The sequence below is a fragment of the Fukomys damarensis genome, unplaced genomic scaffold, assembly GCF_012274545.1.
Source record: "Fukomys damarensis isolate Sample0158 unplaced genomic scaffold, DMR_v1.0_HiC HiC_scaffold_27, whole genome shotgun sequence".
Classification (NCBI taxonomy): Eukaryota; Metazoa; Chordata; class Mammalia; order Rodentia; family Bathyergidae; genus Fukomys; species Fukomys damarensis.
Window position 1 is genome coordinate 22836994 of NW_022900939.1, and position 17809 is coordinate 22854802.

General features: G+C 47.2%; 2 protein-coding genes and 1 long non-coding RNA gene across 4 annotated transcripts in view; 1 reads left to right on the top strand and 2 right to left on the bottom strand.

Annotated features, from left to right (window-relative positions):
* Window positions 1–364, bottom strand: part of Sart1 (spliceosome associated factor 1, recruiter of U4/U6.U5 tri-snRNP) — an 11248-nt gene extending 10884 nt beyond the window's left edge. The window contains 1 exon segment of the mRNA XM_033756467.1: window positions 1–364. This exon segment is cut by the window's left edge and continues 19 nt beyond it. Coding sequence (XP_033612358.1) covers window positions 1–131 — 131 coding nt within the window. The 5' untranslated portion in view covers window positions 132–364.
* Window positions 365–1389: 1025 nt separating this feature from the next.
* Window positions 1390–10985, bottom strand: Tsga10ip (testis specific 10 interacting protein). 2 transcript variants are annotated; one of them, XM_033756468.1, is made up of 8 exons: window positions 10839–10985; window positions 9040–9170; window positions 8268–8953; window positions 7989–8139; window positions 5264–5434; window positions 2515–2614; window positions 2291–2415; window positions 1390–1811 (listed from the first exon to the last, which is right to left on the bottom strand). In XM_033756468.1, the coding sequence occupies exons 1-8, from the start codon at window positions 10983–10985 to the stop codon at window positions 1679–1681; spliced, it is 1644 nt and encodes a 547-aa protein (XP_033612359.1). In that variant the 3' UTR covers window positions 1390–1678. The 2 variants fall into 2 exon arrangements, with proteins under 2 accessions (XP_033612359.1, XP_010634234.1); XM_010635932.3 differs by having other exon boundaries at window positions 1391–1811; window positions 8349–8953.
* LOC117283486 lies at window positions 4676–13941 on the top strand. The gene is made up of 3 exons (XR_004514470.1): window positions 4676–4781; window positions 7993–8158; window positions 13866–13941. It is a non-coding gene; the product is annotated as an uncharacterized LOC117283486 (long non-coding RNA).
* Window positions 13942–17809: the final 3868 nt, after the last annotated feature.

A 17809-nucleotide genomic window follows, 5' to 3' on the forward strand; every position in this document is an offset into this window, starting at 1 on the left:
CCGCCACTTCGATGCTTGTGTTTTTTGTGCTCCCGATGCCGCGGCGCCTGCTCAGCGGAGCTCCCGGTGCCGGCCGCCGCCGTAGTTCCGGCTGCCTCTTTCTCTCCGCGGTGCTTCTTTGACGACCCCATTGTGGCAAGTCGGCTTGGAGCGGGGCCGCCGCGGAGACCCGACGACGCAAAATGGGAACACTTCCGGGGTACAAGGCAGCCGCGATCCTGTTGCCGGAAGCCAAGAGCGGCTGCTTCCGTGGTTAGACCCTTTCCCAAGGTCTCATGGGAAGGCCAGGATTGGAAGCCGATGCGCAAGCGTAGTCGTCTCTCGCTGAGGGGCAGTCTCTGAACCTAGTCTTCTGCTCAGAGTTGGACTTTTCGCGTGTAGGGTAGTCGTGAATCGTGAATTCCAGAGCTCTCAAGGGCCCGGGGGGGGGGGGGAAAGACCTAGGAGACTTGTAAATCAGCGTCCTCGGAACTGAGCGCCCCTCCCCGACACTCCGCGAGGTGCTCAGTTCTTCCTGTTCTTTCCGTGTACGGCTCCCCCATTTACAAAGAGCGCTCTTCTGGTGGGCGTTCTAGGGTCGTGGCTGTATAGGTTGTCGAATGAGGCGGCACGTTTTCTTCTACCTCGAGACCCCCCACACACACACACATAGCTGCACAGCCCAGCCTCGAATCCGCCCCCATAATTAGTACTATCAGTGCACGCTGCTCTCCCACATTTCCTGGATTGGGTTTATTTAACCTGTACACTGTTAAGGAGGTCGAGATGAGCTTATGTGTACTATGAGCCTGTGAATTGAATGCAAAATTCGACTCCCCAGTGTATGTGCGCTTTTTTCTTCGCTTTCATATATTCTCTCTCCCTCTCTCTCCCCCCTCCTTCCTCCCACTCCCTGAGGTGCTTTAAAATTATTGGGACGAAGGTCGAGGGTCGGGGGTTTTAGCTCAGTGGTGCCATCTACCTTGCAAGCGCAAGGTCCCGAGTTCGATCCCCGGTACCAAAAGAATATATTAGGGGCTGGGATTTAGCTCAGTGGTGCCACCGCCTGCCTCACAAGCACAAGGACCAGATTTCGATACCCGGTACCCCAAAAATAAAGAATAAAATTATTGGGACTTAACAAGCCCGGTTCAAAATCTGACATCCCCACCCAAAAACTGCTCCATCTGTGGGCTCCCTGTGAGACACATCTCAGCATGTTAGGATGTGTTCTGTGTACTCCTTATGCCCTCACCCACAGTACTGGGCATCCATAAAGGCAGAGGTCAGTCTGTCATGTTCACTCTTGAGTTTCTAGATCTTAGCATATTTGTTGGAGACGGAAGTCTCAGTTGTTGCTTTTCAAACTGCCCCACTCACTGGGTGAAGTGACACACACCTGTAATCCCAGCATGGAGGATGCAGGAGGGGCGCCTCAAATTCAAGGTGAGCCTGGGCTGCATAGCAAGACCCTGTCTCAAAAATACAAAAAATACAAAACAAACAAAAAAGTACACTACACCTCAGGAGCAGAGACCGAGCTGTGTATGCTGGGTGGAGGGCAGCCAGAAAGCCAGAGCTCCTAGGGGATAGGGGATAGCGTTAAACCTACTGCCACAACATTTGACACCTCCTATTCCCAACCCACGCAGTTCCTCCGCACCTCAGAAATCTCACGTGATATTTGACACAACGCGTTTTAATTTTTGTCTTGATTATTCTCTGGGTCCAGGCTGGGGGAGGAGCGTCTGTCAGGCTGGCTGCTGATGGGTTTGGTCCTTGGAGGGCTCTGAGAAGAGGGCTTCATTCTCACCCCCATTGATCTGTGGCTCCTTAAAGACACGATGGAAACCAGTGGGCTTTGCAGCTCCTCACTCCATGACTAAGGAAACCACCGACCCCATACATTCAAATCCAGCTCCTACTCTGGCTCACTGTGTGGCCTGGGCAAGTGACTTCCCTTCCTTGAGCTTCATTTTCCTTCTTGCAAAGTGGGCTTTGTTATCCCTGTGGTGCACCCTGATATTCTACAGTGTAAGGGACAGTATACATGAGGTGACTAACATGGCCCCAGCCACTAATGGTTTGGTGTGCAGCCACTGGATGGCCACAGACCCCTAGCCTGGCTCAGCTGCTTATTCATTCTGTAAGAAAAGCCCTGCCCCTCAGGGTCTTCCAATTTCCCATGGGGAAGTGAGAACAATAACCCCAGCCCCACCTTCCTGCTGAAGGACAGAGGAAACTGTGGAACCCAGAGGCTGGTGCTTGTGCCCCTCAGTAGAGCCAGTCCTTAGCCAGCCAGCCAACTCACCTGCTTTTCCTGGCAGTGCCCTTTGTGTCCCTTTTTCCTGCCTCAGCCAGAAGCTGCTCCTCATCCACTCCCAGTGCTGACAGCACCTGGGAGAAGTGCCTGGTCACAGTGAGCCGGGCGCTGGCCTGAGGAGAGAGAGGAGAGGCTTCCTGCGCTGCACTGGGGCTGCAAGGCCACCTTGAGCTGTGATTTCTGAGAGGGTCTTGGGAGCTCTGCAGCCTCACCTGCATGGCCTGCTGAAATAGGAAGGGCCGGGCCTGCACCCGGTGCTGGATGCCCTGCAACTCTGCCTGGTACTCAGCAAAGCGCTGTCGGTCCTGGCGCCTGTGGGTAAGATGGGCCTCTGGAGAGCTGAGCATGGACCCAACTCACCCCGCATCCAGATTGGCTTCGTCCTTACTATGGAGTTTATTAAAGTCCCTGCTCTGACCTTTACAAGCCATTTAATTTCCATCCTGCCCTGGATTCTTTCCCAGCTCTGCCAGCATTGGTATAATTTGGCCCATTTTCCTGGGGGCTCAGGAATGCTGAGGGATTTGTCCAAGGATGAGCATCTGAGAAATGGGACCTGATCCATGAGGCCCAGTCTAGGCTGTGCAGCCACAGTCGAAGGTCCCCCCAGCCATCCCCAGAGAAGAAAACCAGCACTGCTTGCACAGCCTTCCCCTCCCTGCAGTTTGCCCCCCTGCTCCCCTTCATGCTACAGTTCTGAGGAGGGCACTGTGGTTGCTGGCTGTGTGATTTTGAGGCCTTTTTCTGGGCTCTGGGTTGTTCTCTTTGCTGTGTTCTAACAGACCAGACAAGCTTGCCAGTGTTCTCTGGGCTTCTTATAAGCAGGAAGGTTAAGAAATGGGGCAGAGTAACCAAAAAATGTGTTACAAATGAAGAACACATCCTGGAGGGTCTGAGTTCCGCTGGGGAAGCAGTTTCCATTTATAGGAACCCAGTCTGTGCATTTGTCAGAAATGTGACTGCTACCCTGGACACAGTGGCATGCACACTTGCAATCCCAGTGCTCAGGAGGCTGAGGCAGGAAGAGCACTGAGAATTTCAGGCCAGCCTGGGACGCAGAGTGAATTCAAGTCCAGCCTGGACTACATAGCAGAACCTTGTCTTAGAAGAAGGGGAAGGGGAAGAGGAAGGAGACGGGGAAGGGGAAAGGGAAAGAAATGCAGTTGCTCAACTAGCTGAGTGACTGCTTTAATAAAGACAGCAAAGGGCCCTTTGGCCACACCCTACACAAGACCAGGTGTCCTTTGGTAAAGCATAAGAGACTGGCCGCAAGCTGTGGTGTGGTGTTCCCCGAGGGCAGACAGGGCAGTCAGTGAGACTTGAGTTATGCTGGGCCCTGTGGCCAGGTGCTGGGCAGCAACCTTCCCCCATGAAGAAAAAGATGTGGGAACCCATTGCCAGGAACACAAATTCCTGTAAAAAAGGGTTTTCACCACTCCAAGACGTATTCACGGGAGTTACAGGTATTACATGGGGTGGGACACATGTCACAAGCTGCTATTAATAATTTCCCATGATGTTGTGTGCTCCTTGCTTTCTCTTTCTCTTTCTCTTTCTCTCCCCCCACCCTTTCTTGCTGTTTGTTGAGATTTTTGAGATAGGGTCTCACTATGCACTCCCACCAGGCCTTGAACTCACTATGTACCCTAGGCTGGCCTCCAACTCACAGTGATCCTCCTGCCTTAGCCTGCTAAGTTCTAGGATTACAGATGTGCTCCACCATGCCTGGCTGCCTGTTAGGAATATAAAATTTTTAAAAATCTGGCCGGACATGGTGGCACATTCCTGTAATCCTAGCACTCAGGAAGCTGAGGCAGGAGCATTGCCGTAAGTCCAAGGCCAGCCTAGGCTACATAATGAGTTCAAGGCTAGCAAGACTTTGTCTTGACAAATTAAAACAAAAAATTGTCTGTGCTGGGAAAGGTGGCACATGCTACAATCCCAGGTAGTTGGGCAGCTGAGGAAGGAGGATTGCAAGTTTGAAGCCAGTCTGGGCAATTTAGTGAGAACTTGTTTGAAATAATATTTTTTTTTTTATACTGGGGATCGAACTCAGGACCTTGCTCTTGTGAGGCAGGTGGTGAAACCGCTGAGCTAAATCCCTGGCCCCTGAAATAAAATTTTTAAAAAGACTGGGGAGCTGAGCATGGTGGTATATGCCCATAATCCTAGAACTCAGGAGGCCGAGGCACCAGGATCGCCATGAGTTCAAGGCCAGACTGGGACACATAGTGAATTCAAAGCCAGCCTGAACTACAAAGTGAGACTGTCTCAAATAAGCCGAAAAGGAGTGGGTGGTTGCTGGGGATGTAGCTCAACACTCCTGAGTTCAATTCCCAATATGAATGAATGACTCACAAATTTACTTTCTAGAAAAGAGGCCAAAATATAAGAAAATGAAACAGACCACTCCACTTGACTGTGCACAACCTTTATCTTCAGGAGTAGGACCATCAGGGATGTCCATGTTCTACATTAAGTAAGTATTCTTTTCTGGTTTGGTTTGGTGGCCTTCGCACAGAAGTACATCTCCAACTTTTTTTTTTTTTTTTAACTTTCAGCCAGAGCCTCTCTAATTTGCCAGGCTGGGGTTGAACTTGTGATCCTCCTGCTCCAGCCTCCCAGAGTACTGGGATTACAGGCATTTGCCACCATGTCCAGTTTACATTATCTATTTCTGTAATATTTAAATTTTATAATAAACCTGTCTGGCTTTGGAAATCAGAGAAACAAGATTTGAAAAAGTGACATGTGCAGAATGTTTTAACCTTTCGTGTTCATCAGTGGAAGGGGTTATTGCTATTAACTGGGTAACCTTAAATCAGCCCTTCCCCCTGGACATCTTTAACTGTAAATGTGACCAAGTGGCTTGGCTGGCTTGCCTTAGGGTCCTGCAGCCCAATGCCTAGCGCTGCCTCCCCAACTCACCCCACTAGGCCCTCCAAAGCCTGGCACTCCTACCTCAGTTCCTCCAGCTTGCGCTGGGTGGCCCAGGCCCCCTGGCTCCTTCGGGGCACATAGGCAGCCAGACAGCGAGCCACCTGCTGTTGAATGTGCTGCTCCCGGGCCCTGCGCAGCTCAGCCTGCTGCAGGTCCTCCTGCTGCTGCCGCTCCCAGGCCTGCAGCAGGCTCCTGGTTGGGAGAGGGGAGAAGTCTGTAGGAACAGGAGCCTGGAGGAGAGCAAGCAACCAGGGAGGGGAATATAGGAGCCTGAGAAGGGTTCTTGGGAAATTTTCCTTAGAAAGCAGCTTTCCTTGAAGGTGGTCACCAGATCTTTCCCAGGATTGAACTCAGGACCTTGTGCTTGTGAGGCAGGCGCGGGCTACATCCCTGGCCCCTTGACAGATCTGCAATACTCTTCTTTTGATCTCATGGCCAATTGCTTCTTATCAATCAGATGTGTATTAAATAGCTTTCTCCTAGGGCCTGGGATTTGACTCAGTGGTTCCACCGTCTGCCTTGTAAGTGCAAGGACCCTAGTTCGATCCCTGGTACCAAAAAAAAAATAGCTTTCTCCTAGACAGACTTACCCTGAACACCCCATCTACTTCCTATCTTATCTCCCATCTCTAGCTACATATGTTGTTCTTTTCCTTTGTTTATATTTTGAGACAGGGTCTCACTACATAGATCAGGCTGGCCTTGAACTCACTATGTAGCCCAGCCTGATCTTAATGAGACCCTGTCTGGGAAAAAAAAAAAGATACTAAAATGAAAAATAAAAGACAAAGTACAAGTCAGGCGTGATGGCACATGACTGTAATCCCAGCAGGCTGAGGCTGAGGCAGGACAATTACAAATTCAACCCCAGCCTCACAATTTAGCAGTTTAAGAGAGAGATTCTACCTCAGAATAAAAGGAACTGGTAAAGTGCTTGTAGATGGGGAGGGGAGGAGGGAGGAAAAATGAGAATCAAGACTTGTCATGTAGAGGTACAAGATCCCAACAATGAATGTAACTGTACTGTATCCCTAAAATGTACCAATAAACTCAAAGCTGAAAAAAAAAAAAGAATAAAAGGAACTGGGTACTCAGCTATAAAGAATGAGAAATTAAATTCATTCATAGGAAAATGGATACACATTGAGGTATACTCCTCAGTGAAATAAGTAAGTCACACATGTAAATACCAAAAATGGATACATATTGAGGATATACTCCTAAGTGGAATAAGTCACACATGTGTAAATACCGTTTCTCTGGTATGAATAAACTATAATAGTACATAAGATCCTAATGAGATAATTGACAATGTGAAATAGGAAGAAAAGGGCTAAAGGTGTAGGGAAAGTGGGAAGGGTAGGGGAAAGGAAATAAGGGAGAGGAAAAAAATAGGAGAAAATGGAAAAATGGAAATAAAGTGTTTGTAAATCAGGAGGAAAGGAAGGGGTGAAGGGAAGGCAGGGACAAGGGGAAAAAATGAGAACCAAGAACTGTTATATAAAGGTACAAGATCCCAATAATGAATGTAACTGTACTGTTTATCTGAAATGTACCAATAAACTCAATGAGGAAAAAAAAAGGGAACTGGGGATGTAGCTCAGTGAAAAGGCCCTGAATTCAATCCCTAGTACTGTGGGGAGTGGGACGGTAGATCACACTACCCCCAGATAATCAGATTTAATGTAATTTATCAAAATTCCAATTATATTTCTACAGAAAGAAAAATAATTCTAATGTTCATATGGAACCACAAAAGCCTCTAAAGAGCCAAAGCACTCTTCTTTTGGGGCACTGGAGATTAACTCCAGGGCCTTTGCAATGAACTACATCTCCATCCCCTCCTTAAAATTTTTTTTACTTTGATATAGTGTCTTACTAAGTCACTAGTGAATTTATGATCTTCCTGCCTCAGCCTCCAAAAGAGCTAGGATTACAGGTGTGCAGCACCTTGCCCAACTGAACTGAACCAATCTTAAGAGGGGAAGAGACTCTGCAAGCATCATACTATCTGATTTCAATATTAGTACATGTGCTGCCAAAGCCAGGACTATGCTATTTGATTTCAAAATATACTACAGTGCTACAGTAATAAAAACAACATGGTACTGGGATAAAAATAGACATATAAACCAGCAGAACAGACTACAGATCCCAGAAATAAATTTCTGCACTTATGGCCAAGTGACTTTTGACAGAGATGTCAAGAACACAATGAGGAAAGGATAGTTCCTTCAATATATGGTGCACAATCACCCAGCTAATAGGTTAATGGATAAACAGAGGAAAAGATGGGAAATGAATAGAAAGTAGTTTGTGTCAATAGATAGTTGGCAGGGGCTGGGGATTTAGCTCAGTGTTTCCACCGTCTGCCTTACAAGCACAAGGACCCAAGTTTGATCCCCAGTACCAAAAAAGATAAATAGATAGATAGATAGATAGATAGATAGATAGTTGGCCAAATAGGCAGAGATGGATGGGTCATTGAGTAGATGTCAAAAGATAGAGGGATGGGTGGATGGATGGATTGGGGGGGACTGGGTAGGTGGGTAGCTGGACCCATGAAGGAATAGGTGGGTTGGTGGGTGGATGGGTAGGTGGATTAATAGATGATTGATTAGTCAGAAAAGTTGATGAATAGATAAAGAATAGAGTGAATGAATGTATAATGGCTGTTTTGGTGAACTGGCTCCATCTCCATTTCTCATCCTTAACTCCTACCCTCCTGTCCCCCGTCCCCCCTTACCTAGTGGCCTCCTGTCGCTTGTGGAATGAACGATTAGGAAAGTTGGCAGACAAGAAAATGTCATCATGTCTGCAGGCGCGGGACTTCCCTCTCCAGTTGGAGGTCTGCACAGAAGCCTGCCGCAGTGCCCTCCAGGGCTGCTTTTGGGGGTCTGTCCACAGTGGGAGCAAGTAAGTCAGAGAGACCTTCTCACCTGGCCCATAGGGGAGGCCCACCCAGCCCCCATTCAGCCTGGCCCATGGTAAATGCCCTGCTGAGGAGCCCAGCCCGCCGCTGCGCTCATCACAGCAGCCTTGCTGGAACTGCTGGTGCGTTTGCCCAGTACCCAGGGCCCCTCCAGCTCCTGGGCCCTTGACTTGCCCCTCTGCAGCCCTTGGGGGTTGTGGGAGCAGGAGCTGCTCGCCTGCAGCTCCTCCTCTTCCAAGGCCTCCACTCCAGAATTTGGCCCCTTTTTCCGAGAACCACTCTTTCTTCTGTGAGAGGTGCTGTGCTCCTGCTCTTCTGCTTCCACAGTCATCTCTGAGAAGTGCTGCTCCTCCAAGAGCGACCATCCAGCGGGCAGCTGGGGCCGCTCCCTGGGGCTCAGCAGGGAGCCTGTGTCTTCAGCACCTGTACCTTCCAGCTTGGGAGCCTCTCTGGACTCTGATCCTGATCCTGACCTCTTGCCTGGCAGCCGGGGGCTGAACTCACTGGATGTCTCCAGCCCTTGGTTCTCCCCTTTGCTGGGAGACATGGGGGCACCACCGCAAGGCCCTAGCTGCTGTCTCCTCTCCAGGGCCTCTGGGAGGCTGGCAGTGGACTTGCACCTGGATTTAAGCTGGGGGACCCCTGGGAACAGGGGCAGGGCTTGATGACCCAGGGCCGCAGGGGAGCTTGGCTGAAACAGAGCCCGGCCGTCTGTGATGAAGCTCTCCCAGGCCCACTGGAATGGGAAGGAGGGTTCCCGAGGAGGACGGGGTAAGGGACTGAGGAGGAAGAGGGCAGGGGTCAGAATTAGGGGCAGGTTCTCCTGGCCCCCAGCTTCCCTCCCAGCTCATGCCCAGATGCTCACTTCTCAGCCTCAGTGGAACTTCCTTTCTTGGTCCACCTCCGGGGCTTGCAGTCCTTCTTTGTCTTCTGCCCTGCGCTCTGAGACCTCTTTGGCTGGCCCTGACTTGGTACATCACCATTCCCCAGGGCACTCTAGGCAAGCACAGAAGAGGAGGTCTGGTGTGAGCAGCCATTTGGACCACTCTGACCTCCCCAGGGCCCTCTTCATCACTAAGACTCATCAGTCACTACTGCCTCCATTCCTCATAGCAAAAGCTACCCCAACCGAGCACTCCCCTGTGTGCAGGATCTTCGGGCACTAACACATTTAATCTTCTCAAGGACCTGTCCAGTGAGATGGAGTCTATCTCTATCACCCCCATCATATAAATTTGCAAACGGAGGCTCAGAGAGGTCCAAGAAGCCAAGTATGGTGGCAAGTTCAAGACCAGCTTGGGCTACCCAGCAAGTTCACTGCCACCTTGAACTACATGGGGAGACCTTGTCTCAAAAAAAGTCCAAGAATTGAGGTCATGCAGTTGGTAATGACCTGCACATTGGTCCTGGTCTTCAGAGCCATTGCACAGGGCTACAAGCGAGGAGTTTGAAGGTTCTCAACACAAAGAGATGTTAAATGTTTAAAGACATGGAAATGTTAATTACCTTGATTTTTTTTTATCATTGTACTGTATATATGTATCAAATTATCATACCATACCCCATAGTATGTACAATTATCATGTGTCAATTAAAAATTTTTAAATTTAGCTTGACATGATGGCCCAGGCCTGTAATCCCAGAACTCTGGGAAGCTGAGTCAGGATGATCACAAGTTTGAGCCGAGCCTGGGCAACTTAGTGAGACCCTGTCTCAAAATTAATTTATTTTACATTTATTTATTTAAGAGTTTGTTGTTGTTGTTGTTTGTTTTGAGACAGGGTCGCATTGTGTAGTCCAGGCTGGTGTGAACTCACTATGTAGCCCTGGCTGGCCTCAATTCACAGTAATCCTCCTGCCTCAGCCTCCTGAATGCTGGAATTACAGGCATGTGCCACCACAACTAGCAATAAATTAATTAATTTTTAAAAAGGGGTGGTGATCTAGATGAGTATGAAGGCCCTGGGTTCAATCTCTAGTATAAAACAAAGATTAAAGAAAATTTTTTTTCTAATACTGGGGATTGAACTCAGGACATTGTGCTTGCAAGGCAGGCATGCTGCCACTGCAGTAAATCTCCAGCCAAAAGATAAAATTTTTTAGATAAATAATTTCTATTTTGAGACAGTGTCTCACTTTGTAGTTCAGGCTGGCCTCCAACTCACTATGTAGCCCAGTTTGGCCTAGAACTCTCATCGATCCTCCTGCTTCAGCCTCTCATGAGTGCTGGGATTACAGGTGAGCACCACCATGCCTGGCTAGATAAATAAATTTATGTTTTTTGGGTTTTTTTGGTATTGGGGATTGAACTCGAGTCCTAGTGCTTGCAAGGCAGATGGCAGAACCACTGAGCTAAATCCCCAGCCCTAGATAAATAAATTTAAAAATGAGAATCAGTCAAGAAAAAAAAACAAAACATTTAGGTTAAAAAAAAATGGACATCTCTAAATGTCCTGCAGGGCTCTGGACTTGCTACAGCCAAAGTGGAAGGCCCTGATTTTCCCTCTGAAAACCCTTTCAGCCCTCCAGTGTGCCCTAAATCACTCCATCCTTCCTCATCTTTACTCCCCATCTTCCAGGCTTCCTTACTATTTCTGTCCCAGGCGGCCTCCCTGACTGTCACCTTGTGGCTTCTCAAGTACCTCCCCCTGCCCCTGCCTTCACCTGCTCCGCCTGGGGGATCCTCGACAGAAGGTTGAGCAGCCCCATAGATGTTCCTGGAGCCTGAGGCCTCAGGTCCTGCCTGGCTCCTCCTGATGTGGTCCTGACCAACTGCTGCTGGGTGTTTAGCATATTGGTATCCTGCCCCATCCCCCCAGCTCTACCTGCCAGCCCTGGAACTGTTCTGTGAGGCCATCTCTATGGCAACTGGTCCCCAGCCAGTCTCAAGGAATCTGGCAAAAAGCGGGACAGGTGAGGATCAGCCAGGTAAGGAAAGCTGACTTCCTTCCGGGAAGAGAGAGTTCAGTACGATTCCAGGAACAGTCAGGCCTGGCAATCTAGAGATCCAGGGCCATGTCCTGGCTCTGCTGCTGACCCCTACGCAACTTGGTGTAAGCCCTCCACCCTCACTTGGCCTATGTTTCCCCATCTCTCTTGTTTTGTTTTGTTTGGTTTGGTTTTTTGAGACAGGGTCTCACTATGTAATTGAGACTGACCTGGAACTCACTATGTAGCCAGGCTGGTCTCGAACTCACAGTGATCCTCCTGCCTCAGGCTCCCAAGTGCTGGGATTACAGGCATGCACCACCACACCCGGCTATCACCATGTCTCTTTTGAAAGAGACTGTGCAGCTCAGCCTTCTTGAAGGGTCCTTAGATCCAGCAAAGATGCCCAGCTGGAGCCTGCAGGAGGCCCTGTCCTTGTGCCTGCCCCAGCCCTGCCTGAGGCCCTGTGAGAGCAAAACAAAACTCCTGAGAGCTTGTTCAAACTTCCTGCCCTCTAGCCCCTGACAGAATGGGAAAGACCAGGAAGATGAGTGCTATGCCCAGGAGAGGCAAAAGGCAAATCAGGAGGCTCTGGAGGGAACAACAGCATTTCACTCTCATCCACGCTTTCCATTTCTTCTTTCAGCCTTGACAAAAGGTTTGGGGTGCTAAATCCTGATAGTCGCCTGTGCTGACGACTGAGATGGGCTGAGACCAAGGTGGACAGGCAGGGGCTAGCAGAGTGGCTGGCTGCGGTAGCTTGGCCATCTCTTCTCCTCTCATGAATTCAGGTCGTACATTTGCTTCAAGGACTAAAGGAAATCGCAAAAGCAATGCACTTGATAAATGTTTGTTGCTATGATGATCACTAATAACTGACTAATTTAGAGGCAGCAGAGCATCATTCTTGAAGTGCAGGAGAAGCACTTGGGTTCAAATCCCAGATCTTACACCTACATATCTGTCCTTCTCAGTCCTGTCCAGCATCCCACAGGCAATGGGGGCTTGGTTACAATATCTTCAAGGGCCACTATGAAGACTAAGCCAGTTAAAAACTTGTGTGCATGTGTGTTTTGGGTTTTTGTGGTATCAGGGTGCTCTGCTGCCATTGAGCTACATCCCTGTGTTTTTTGTTTTGTTTTGAGATAGGGTCCCTCAATTGCCTTTAAGGTGTTTATCTCAGATATTTTGCCACAGTGATCAAAGCTAACTAACACATATCTTGAACTCTAATCATAGTTACTCAATTACCTAACCTAAAAATACATTGAAATAAATTTCATAATTATTAACTCCATATTTATAAAAACCCTGACTAAGTTAAGATCAATTTGTATTGACTGTTGTTTTATTTAGAATATAGAGTCAGGGCCAGGGATTTAGCTCAGTGGTTCTGGCGCCTGCCTCACAAGTGCAAGGACCTGAGTTTGATCCCTGGTACCCCCAAAAAAAACCAAACAAAAACAGAAAATACCCCAAATACTCAAGGACATAGAATATACAAACTGCCATGTTCAAAACCAAATTAGAATGCTAAAATCCCTCTTCTTCAGTGTGATTAGCCCGCTCATTTAAAATGCATTCATTTGCTTGTATTTGTAGTCTATATTGAATTTCCCTATTCTTGTTTATTTCGTTTTTGAAAATGTAAAATGAAAAGAAATAACTCAAAACTGTACAGAAAGTCAAAATTATAGAAAAATAGAACAGAACATGTATCTACCTCAACTTCCAACCCTTTCTCCCATTGTATTCTGATCTACATCTTGACATAGATTCAATCTTAATTCTCCTTTTCCTTCCTTTTAACCTCTTCCTCCTAGTTTGTTGGCTCCTTCTCTCCCCGCCACTCCCTCTTCCTCTTTTTTCCGTTTCTTCTTTCTTATTCCTTCTCCTCCTTTTCTCCTTTACTCTTCCTCCTCCCTCCTTGCTGCTGCTTATTCTTCTGCTTCTTTTCCTTCTCCTTCTCTTGTAATCCAAAATTTGCATAGTAGCATGTTAATCCATTTTGTGTATATCTACTGTACTATATATAGTTCAACCAAACTTAAAGTTATGCATTTTTTTTGTTTTTGAAACAGAGTCTCACTATGTAGTTCAGGCTGGCTCTAAACTTACTGTGTAGCCCAGACTGGCCTCAAACTCACAGTGATCCTCCTGCCTCAGCCTCCCAAGTGCTGAGATAATAGGCATGTGCCACCACACCCAGAAAACTTATGAAAACTTACAGGGTTACCAATATATTACTTTTTTTTTTTTTTTCTGGTACCAGGGATCTAACTCAGGACCTTGTGCTTGCTAGGCAGGCATGGCATTGCTGAGCTACATCCCCAGCCCAATACTGGAATAAGTAGCTTAGTTCATACAATTTTTTTTTGGTACCGGACATTGAACTTGGGTCCTTGCACTTGCAAGGCAGGTGACAGAACCACTGAGCTAAATCCCTGGCCCAGTTCATACATATTTTGTTAGGCAAACCTTTAGAGAAAACTCCCAGAAACAGGTATGTCACAAATTTCTCAGTCATCTCTTGGTCAATTGAAGCCTAAATCCAGGAAACTCAACAAGAAAATTTTCAGAGTAGAGCATTCCCTGAATCACTGCATCACCTGGTTCAATTTCACTATATTCTTAGAAGATACTTTCAAGCAACAGGTCTTTAATTTTTAGAAGACTTTTATTATATATTACGTTATTCATCACATAATTTTGCATCATTTTACATAAGAGTTTTTGTCCCTTTGCTTTGCTGCCTTTCTTCAGGTATTCCTGGAGCCCTGGGATGCTAGTAGTGTGGCTTAGGCCAAGTTGAGAAGGCCAATGTTGTAATTCTTGGGCTACAAACGAAAGCCTGAGAGCCCAGGACCCACTGAGGTAAGTCTGAAGGCCTGGAATTCTGATGTCCAAGACGGTAGAAGCAAAATATGCCCAACCCTGAGCAAGGCCGGTTTGCCTTATTCCAGCCAGCTGGTGCTCACCCACTCTGAGGGCAGATTCCCCACCACACACATCCTGCAGAAGCCTCAGACTCGTACGCTCATCTCCTCAGAAATACCCTTGCTGTGTGTGTTCCTTAACCCAGTGAAGCTGAGACCCAAAATAAAACATCACAGAACCCATTTTGTCACTCTTGAAACCCTCTTCTGCTTTTTTTTTTCCTTGCTATGCTATTCAGGCAGGCCTTGAATTCACTATGTAGCCCAGGCTGCCCTTGAACTTATGAAGATCCTCTTGCCTCAACTTCCCAATTGCTGGCCCTTATTAGTTCTTGAAACCCAAATCTGCCAAGGGTGGATTTGAAGGAGAAAGTCGTTAATAACTTTGATTTGGAAAGGGCTGCTGTTCTGCTGAGGCTCTGGGCTGGAGCTAGGGAGCTGGCTTCTAATCCCACATTTGGTATAAAGTGCTTCCAGGAGAAGGCTGGCTGCAGTCATCATAGCCCAGCAGGTCAGCAGCACAGAGGGGCCTCACAGTGGAACTGGCCTCTGGTGCTGCTGGTAATGGAAAAATGAGTCCTTCCCAAGGCCTGTGTTTTCCATCACAGGGTGTCCAATACAGTCAGTGGGTCTGTGCGTGCCCATCAGAAGAAAACCACACAAGCTTGAATGGAAGTCCTGCCTGCTTTCCAGAAATGGCATCTAGGAACCCCTAAAAGTACCAATAAGCAGGAGTCAGCTTTCAGCACTGCCACGCAGAAAGTGAGATGCCAAGTCATATTGGCACCAAACAAGCAAACCCTTCCTTCCTTCTTTCCTTCCTTCCAACCTGTTCCCAATAGCTATAGTTGCAACATTCTGGGTTTTAGGAGCAGGGGAAGGAGGTCAAAGACCCCACACACCCAGTTTACTTCCTCATTTATAGGGGCAGAAATGGCCATGGAAGAGGAGAATATGGCATTCTAAATCAAGTTTAGAGATTTGGCCACTACACAAAACTGAGCATTTTATTGGTGTGGGGCATGTTGGATGTGTTTTTGTGTTTGTTTTGTTGGGTTTTGTTTGTTTGTTTGTTGTGTACTGGAGATCGAACTCAGGACCTTGTACTTGGGAGGCAGGCAGTGGCAGCACTGAGATAAATCACTGGCCCTGGGTGTTTTTTGTTTGTTTGTTTGTTTTATTTCTTACTTGTTTGAGACAGGGTGTCTATATGTAGTCCAAGCTGTTTTTGAATTCATGATGTAGCCCAAGGTGGCCTCAAACTCCTGGCAGTCCTTCTGCCTCAGCCTCCCAATGCTTATAGGCATGTACCACCATGCTGGGCTAAAACTGGGCATTTTAGAAGAGAATTGTTGAATGCCTGCTGGTGATCATAATATTGTGGGTCATTTAGGCCCAGGTATAGCTTCCCTTGTTCCCTCTGTCTGCCAAAGATAAACTAAACTGGAGCCTCAGGGCAGAGGTAGGACGGGCCCAGGAGACAGATCAGAGGAATCAGCTGAGGTGAGCTAGGGAAAGGGAAGAGAGAGAGGCCGGGAGGTCATCACACTTGACTGTTTTAACCATTTTAAAGTATGACATTCACTGGCATTGAAGTGCATTTACTTTATTATACAATCATCACCGCTAACCATCTCCAGAACTTTCTTATTGTCCCAAATTGAAATGCAACAATGATCCATTCAACAATGACTTCCATTCCTTCCACTTGGCTGGGGATTTAGCTTAGGGGTTCCTCTCCCTGACTTGAAAGCACAAGGTCCTGAGTTCAGTCCCTGGTACCAAAAACAAAAAGCAAAAAAAAAAAAAGCCATTCCTTCCTCTCCACAGCTACGAGAGGTGTAGCTCAAAGGTAGAATGCTTGCCTAATATACACAATGCCCTGCATTCCATCCCCAGCACTCAAAAACATAAATAAATAAAAATAAATAGAAATAGAAAGAGCTGGGCATGGCGGTACACACCTGTAATTCCAGCACTTAGAGGCTGAGGCAGGAGGATTGCAAGGCCAGTTTGGACTGCATTGTGAGTTCAAGACCAGCCTGAACTTCGCAGAGAGATCTTGTCTGTAAATAAATAAATAATTTTATCAGGCCAGGGATTTAGCTCAGTGGTGCTGCCACCTGCCTCACAAGCTGGAGGACCTGAGTTCAATCCCCAGTACCAAAACAACAACAAAAACACACCTTGAAAAAAATAAATAATTTTTTAAAAGAAAAAGCCCAGTGCAGTGGTACATCCCCATAATCCCTGTTACTGGAGGCTGAGGCAGAAGAGTTGTGAGGTCCAAGCCAGCCTGGGCAATTTAGCAAGACCCTGCCTCAAAATATTTTATTTTATAAAGTGTTTGTAAATGGGAGGGGAGGAGGGAGTGAAGGGAGGGCAGGGACAAGGGGAAAAATAAGAATCAAGACCTATTATGTAAAGGTACAGAATCCCAATGATGAATGTAACTATTTGTATACCTAGATTGTACCAATAACCTCAATAAAAAGGAAAAATATATATATTTTTTATTTTAAGGCTTGGGACTACAATGATGAATAACTATTTGTATACCTAGATTGTACCAATAACCTCAATAAAAAGGAAAAATATATATATTTTTTATTTTAAGGCTTGGGACTATAGCTCAGTGCTAGGGTGCTTGCCTGCCATGTGTGGGGCTCTGTATTCAATCCCCAGTACTACAAAGAGAAAGAAAAAAATGTAAATGGTATTTATACTCCAAGGACTGAGTGTTCAGGCTGAGTGGCAGTGCCCAGAACAAAGCTTCTTATGTAATATTTGACCAACAGAGCTTTGTAAGGGTCATTTACTCCTTACAACAATCCTAGGAGGTGGGGAAAATTATGATGCCCATTTTTATACTAAGGAAACTGAGGCACTGAAGGTTTGGGGTATTTACTCAGACACAGGCTAACAAGGGGGGAGCTAGGATTACAATACAAGGAGCATCACTCAGAAGGCAAATTTTCAACAGGTGCCAGGCTTCCTGGGTGCGGTGGGGGTAGGTCCCCAGGGGAGAGTCTGACACTGGTCAGCTGCCCTGCAAGGTTGACATGACTCCAGATGGAGAGGGAGAAGTAGAACACACAAGACAGAAGCAAAACTAAAAAACAACAACAAAACAAAAAACGGGGAGAGGGAGCCAAACCAACATGAAGGACCAAGACAGGGTCGCAGCAGCTCCAAGGCTGGAAACAGGGACTGCCCCTGAAAGGGTCCCAGGGGCCTGGCCCCACATCTCACTGGCTCCCTCTTTCACAGTGGCCTCTCAGGTTACCAGAGCAAACTGGTAGGCACTCTGGATCCCTCTCTCTCCTATCTCCCTGGGTCTTTGCTTTGACACAACCTGGCATTGTGTATTGTGATTTTCTTAGTGTCTTCCTATCAACTCCTGCCCCAACTGGATATGGCTGTGTCTATCTCTATTCCTGCTCTCCCTGGAGCCTGGAGCAAGGCCAGACACAGAGCTGGTGCCCTGTAAATATTGGTTGAGGACTTAATGAAGAAAATATTTTGATACCTATAAACCCTGCAGGGCTTCCATTTACCCTAACCTTATGAGGCACTGTCCAGAGAATAAATCAGGTTAGTTCATTCTGGAAGACAAGAGGCAATGTCCCTCCCTCTCCTTCTGTCCTCTTCCTCTCTCCCAACCTATCTTCCAGTCACTGATTTCCATACCCATGGGAAACAGGATGTTATGTCTTGTATCAAGTGTCCCCCCAAAGCCTCATGCAGCCATAGGTTGGGAGTGTGGATAAT

Bases quoted from the DNA above. Each gene is read 5' to 3' on its own strand.
- Tsga10ip (XM_033756468.1), bottom strand. From the start codon at position 10,985: ATGGGGCAGGATACCAATATGCTAAACACCCAGCAGCAGTTGGTCAGG. The intron at 5,435-7,988 runs GTAAGGGGGGAC...TCTCCCAACCAG, and splicing joins AAGCGACAGGAGGCCACTAG to GAGCCTGCTGCAGGCCTGGG. The intron at 1,812-2,290 runs GTGAGTTGGCTG...CGTGTCTTTAAG, and splicing joins GGCACTGCCAGGAAAAGCAG to GAGCCACAGATCAATGGGGG.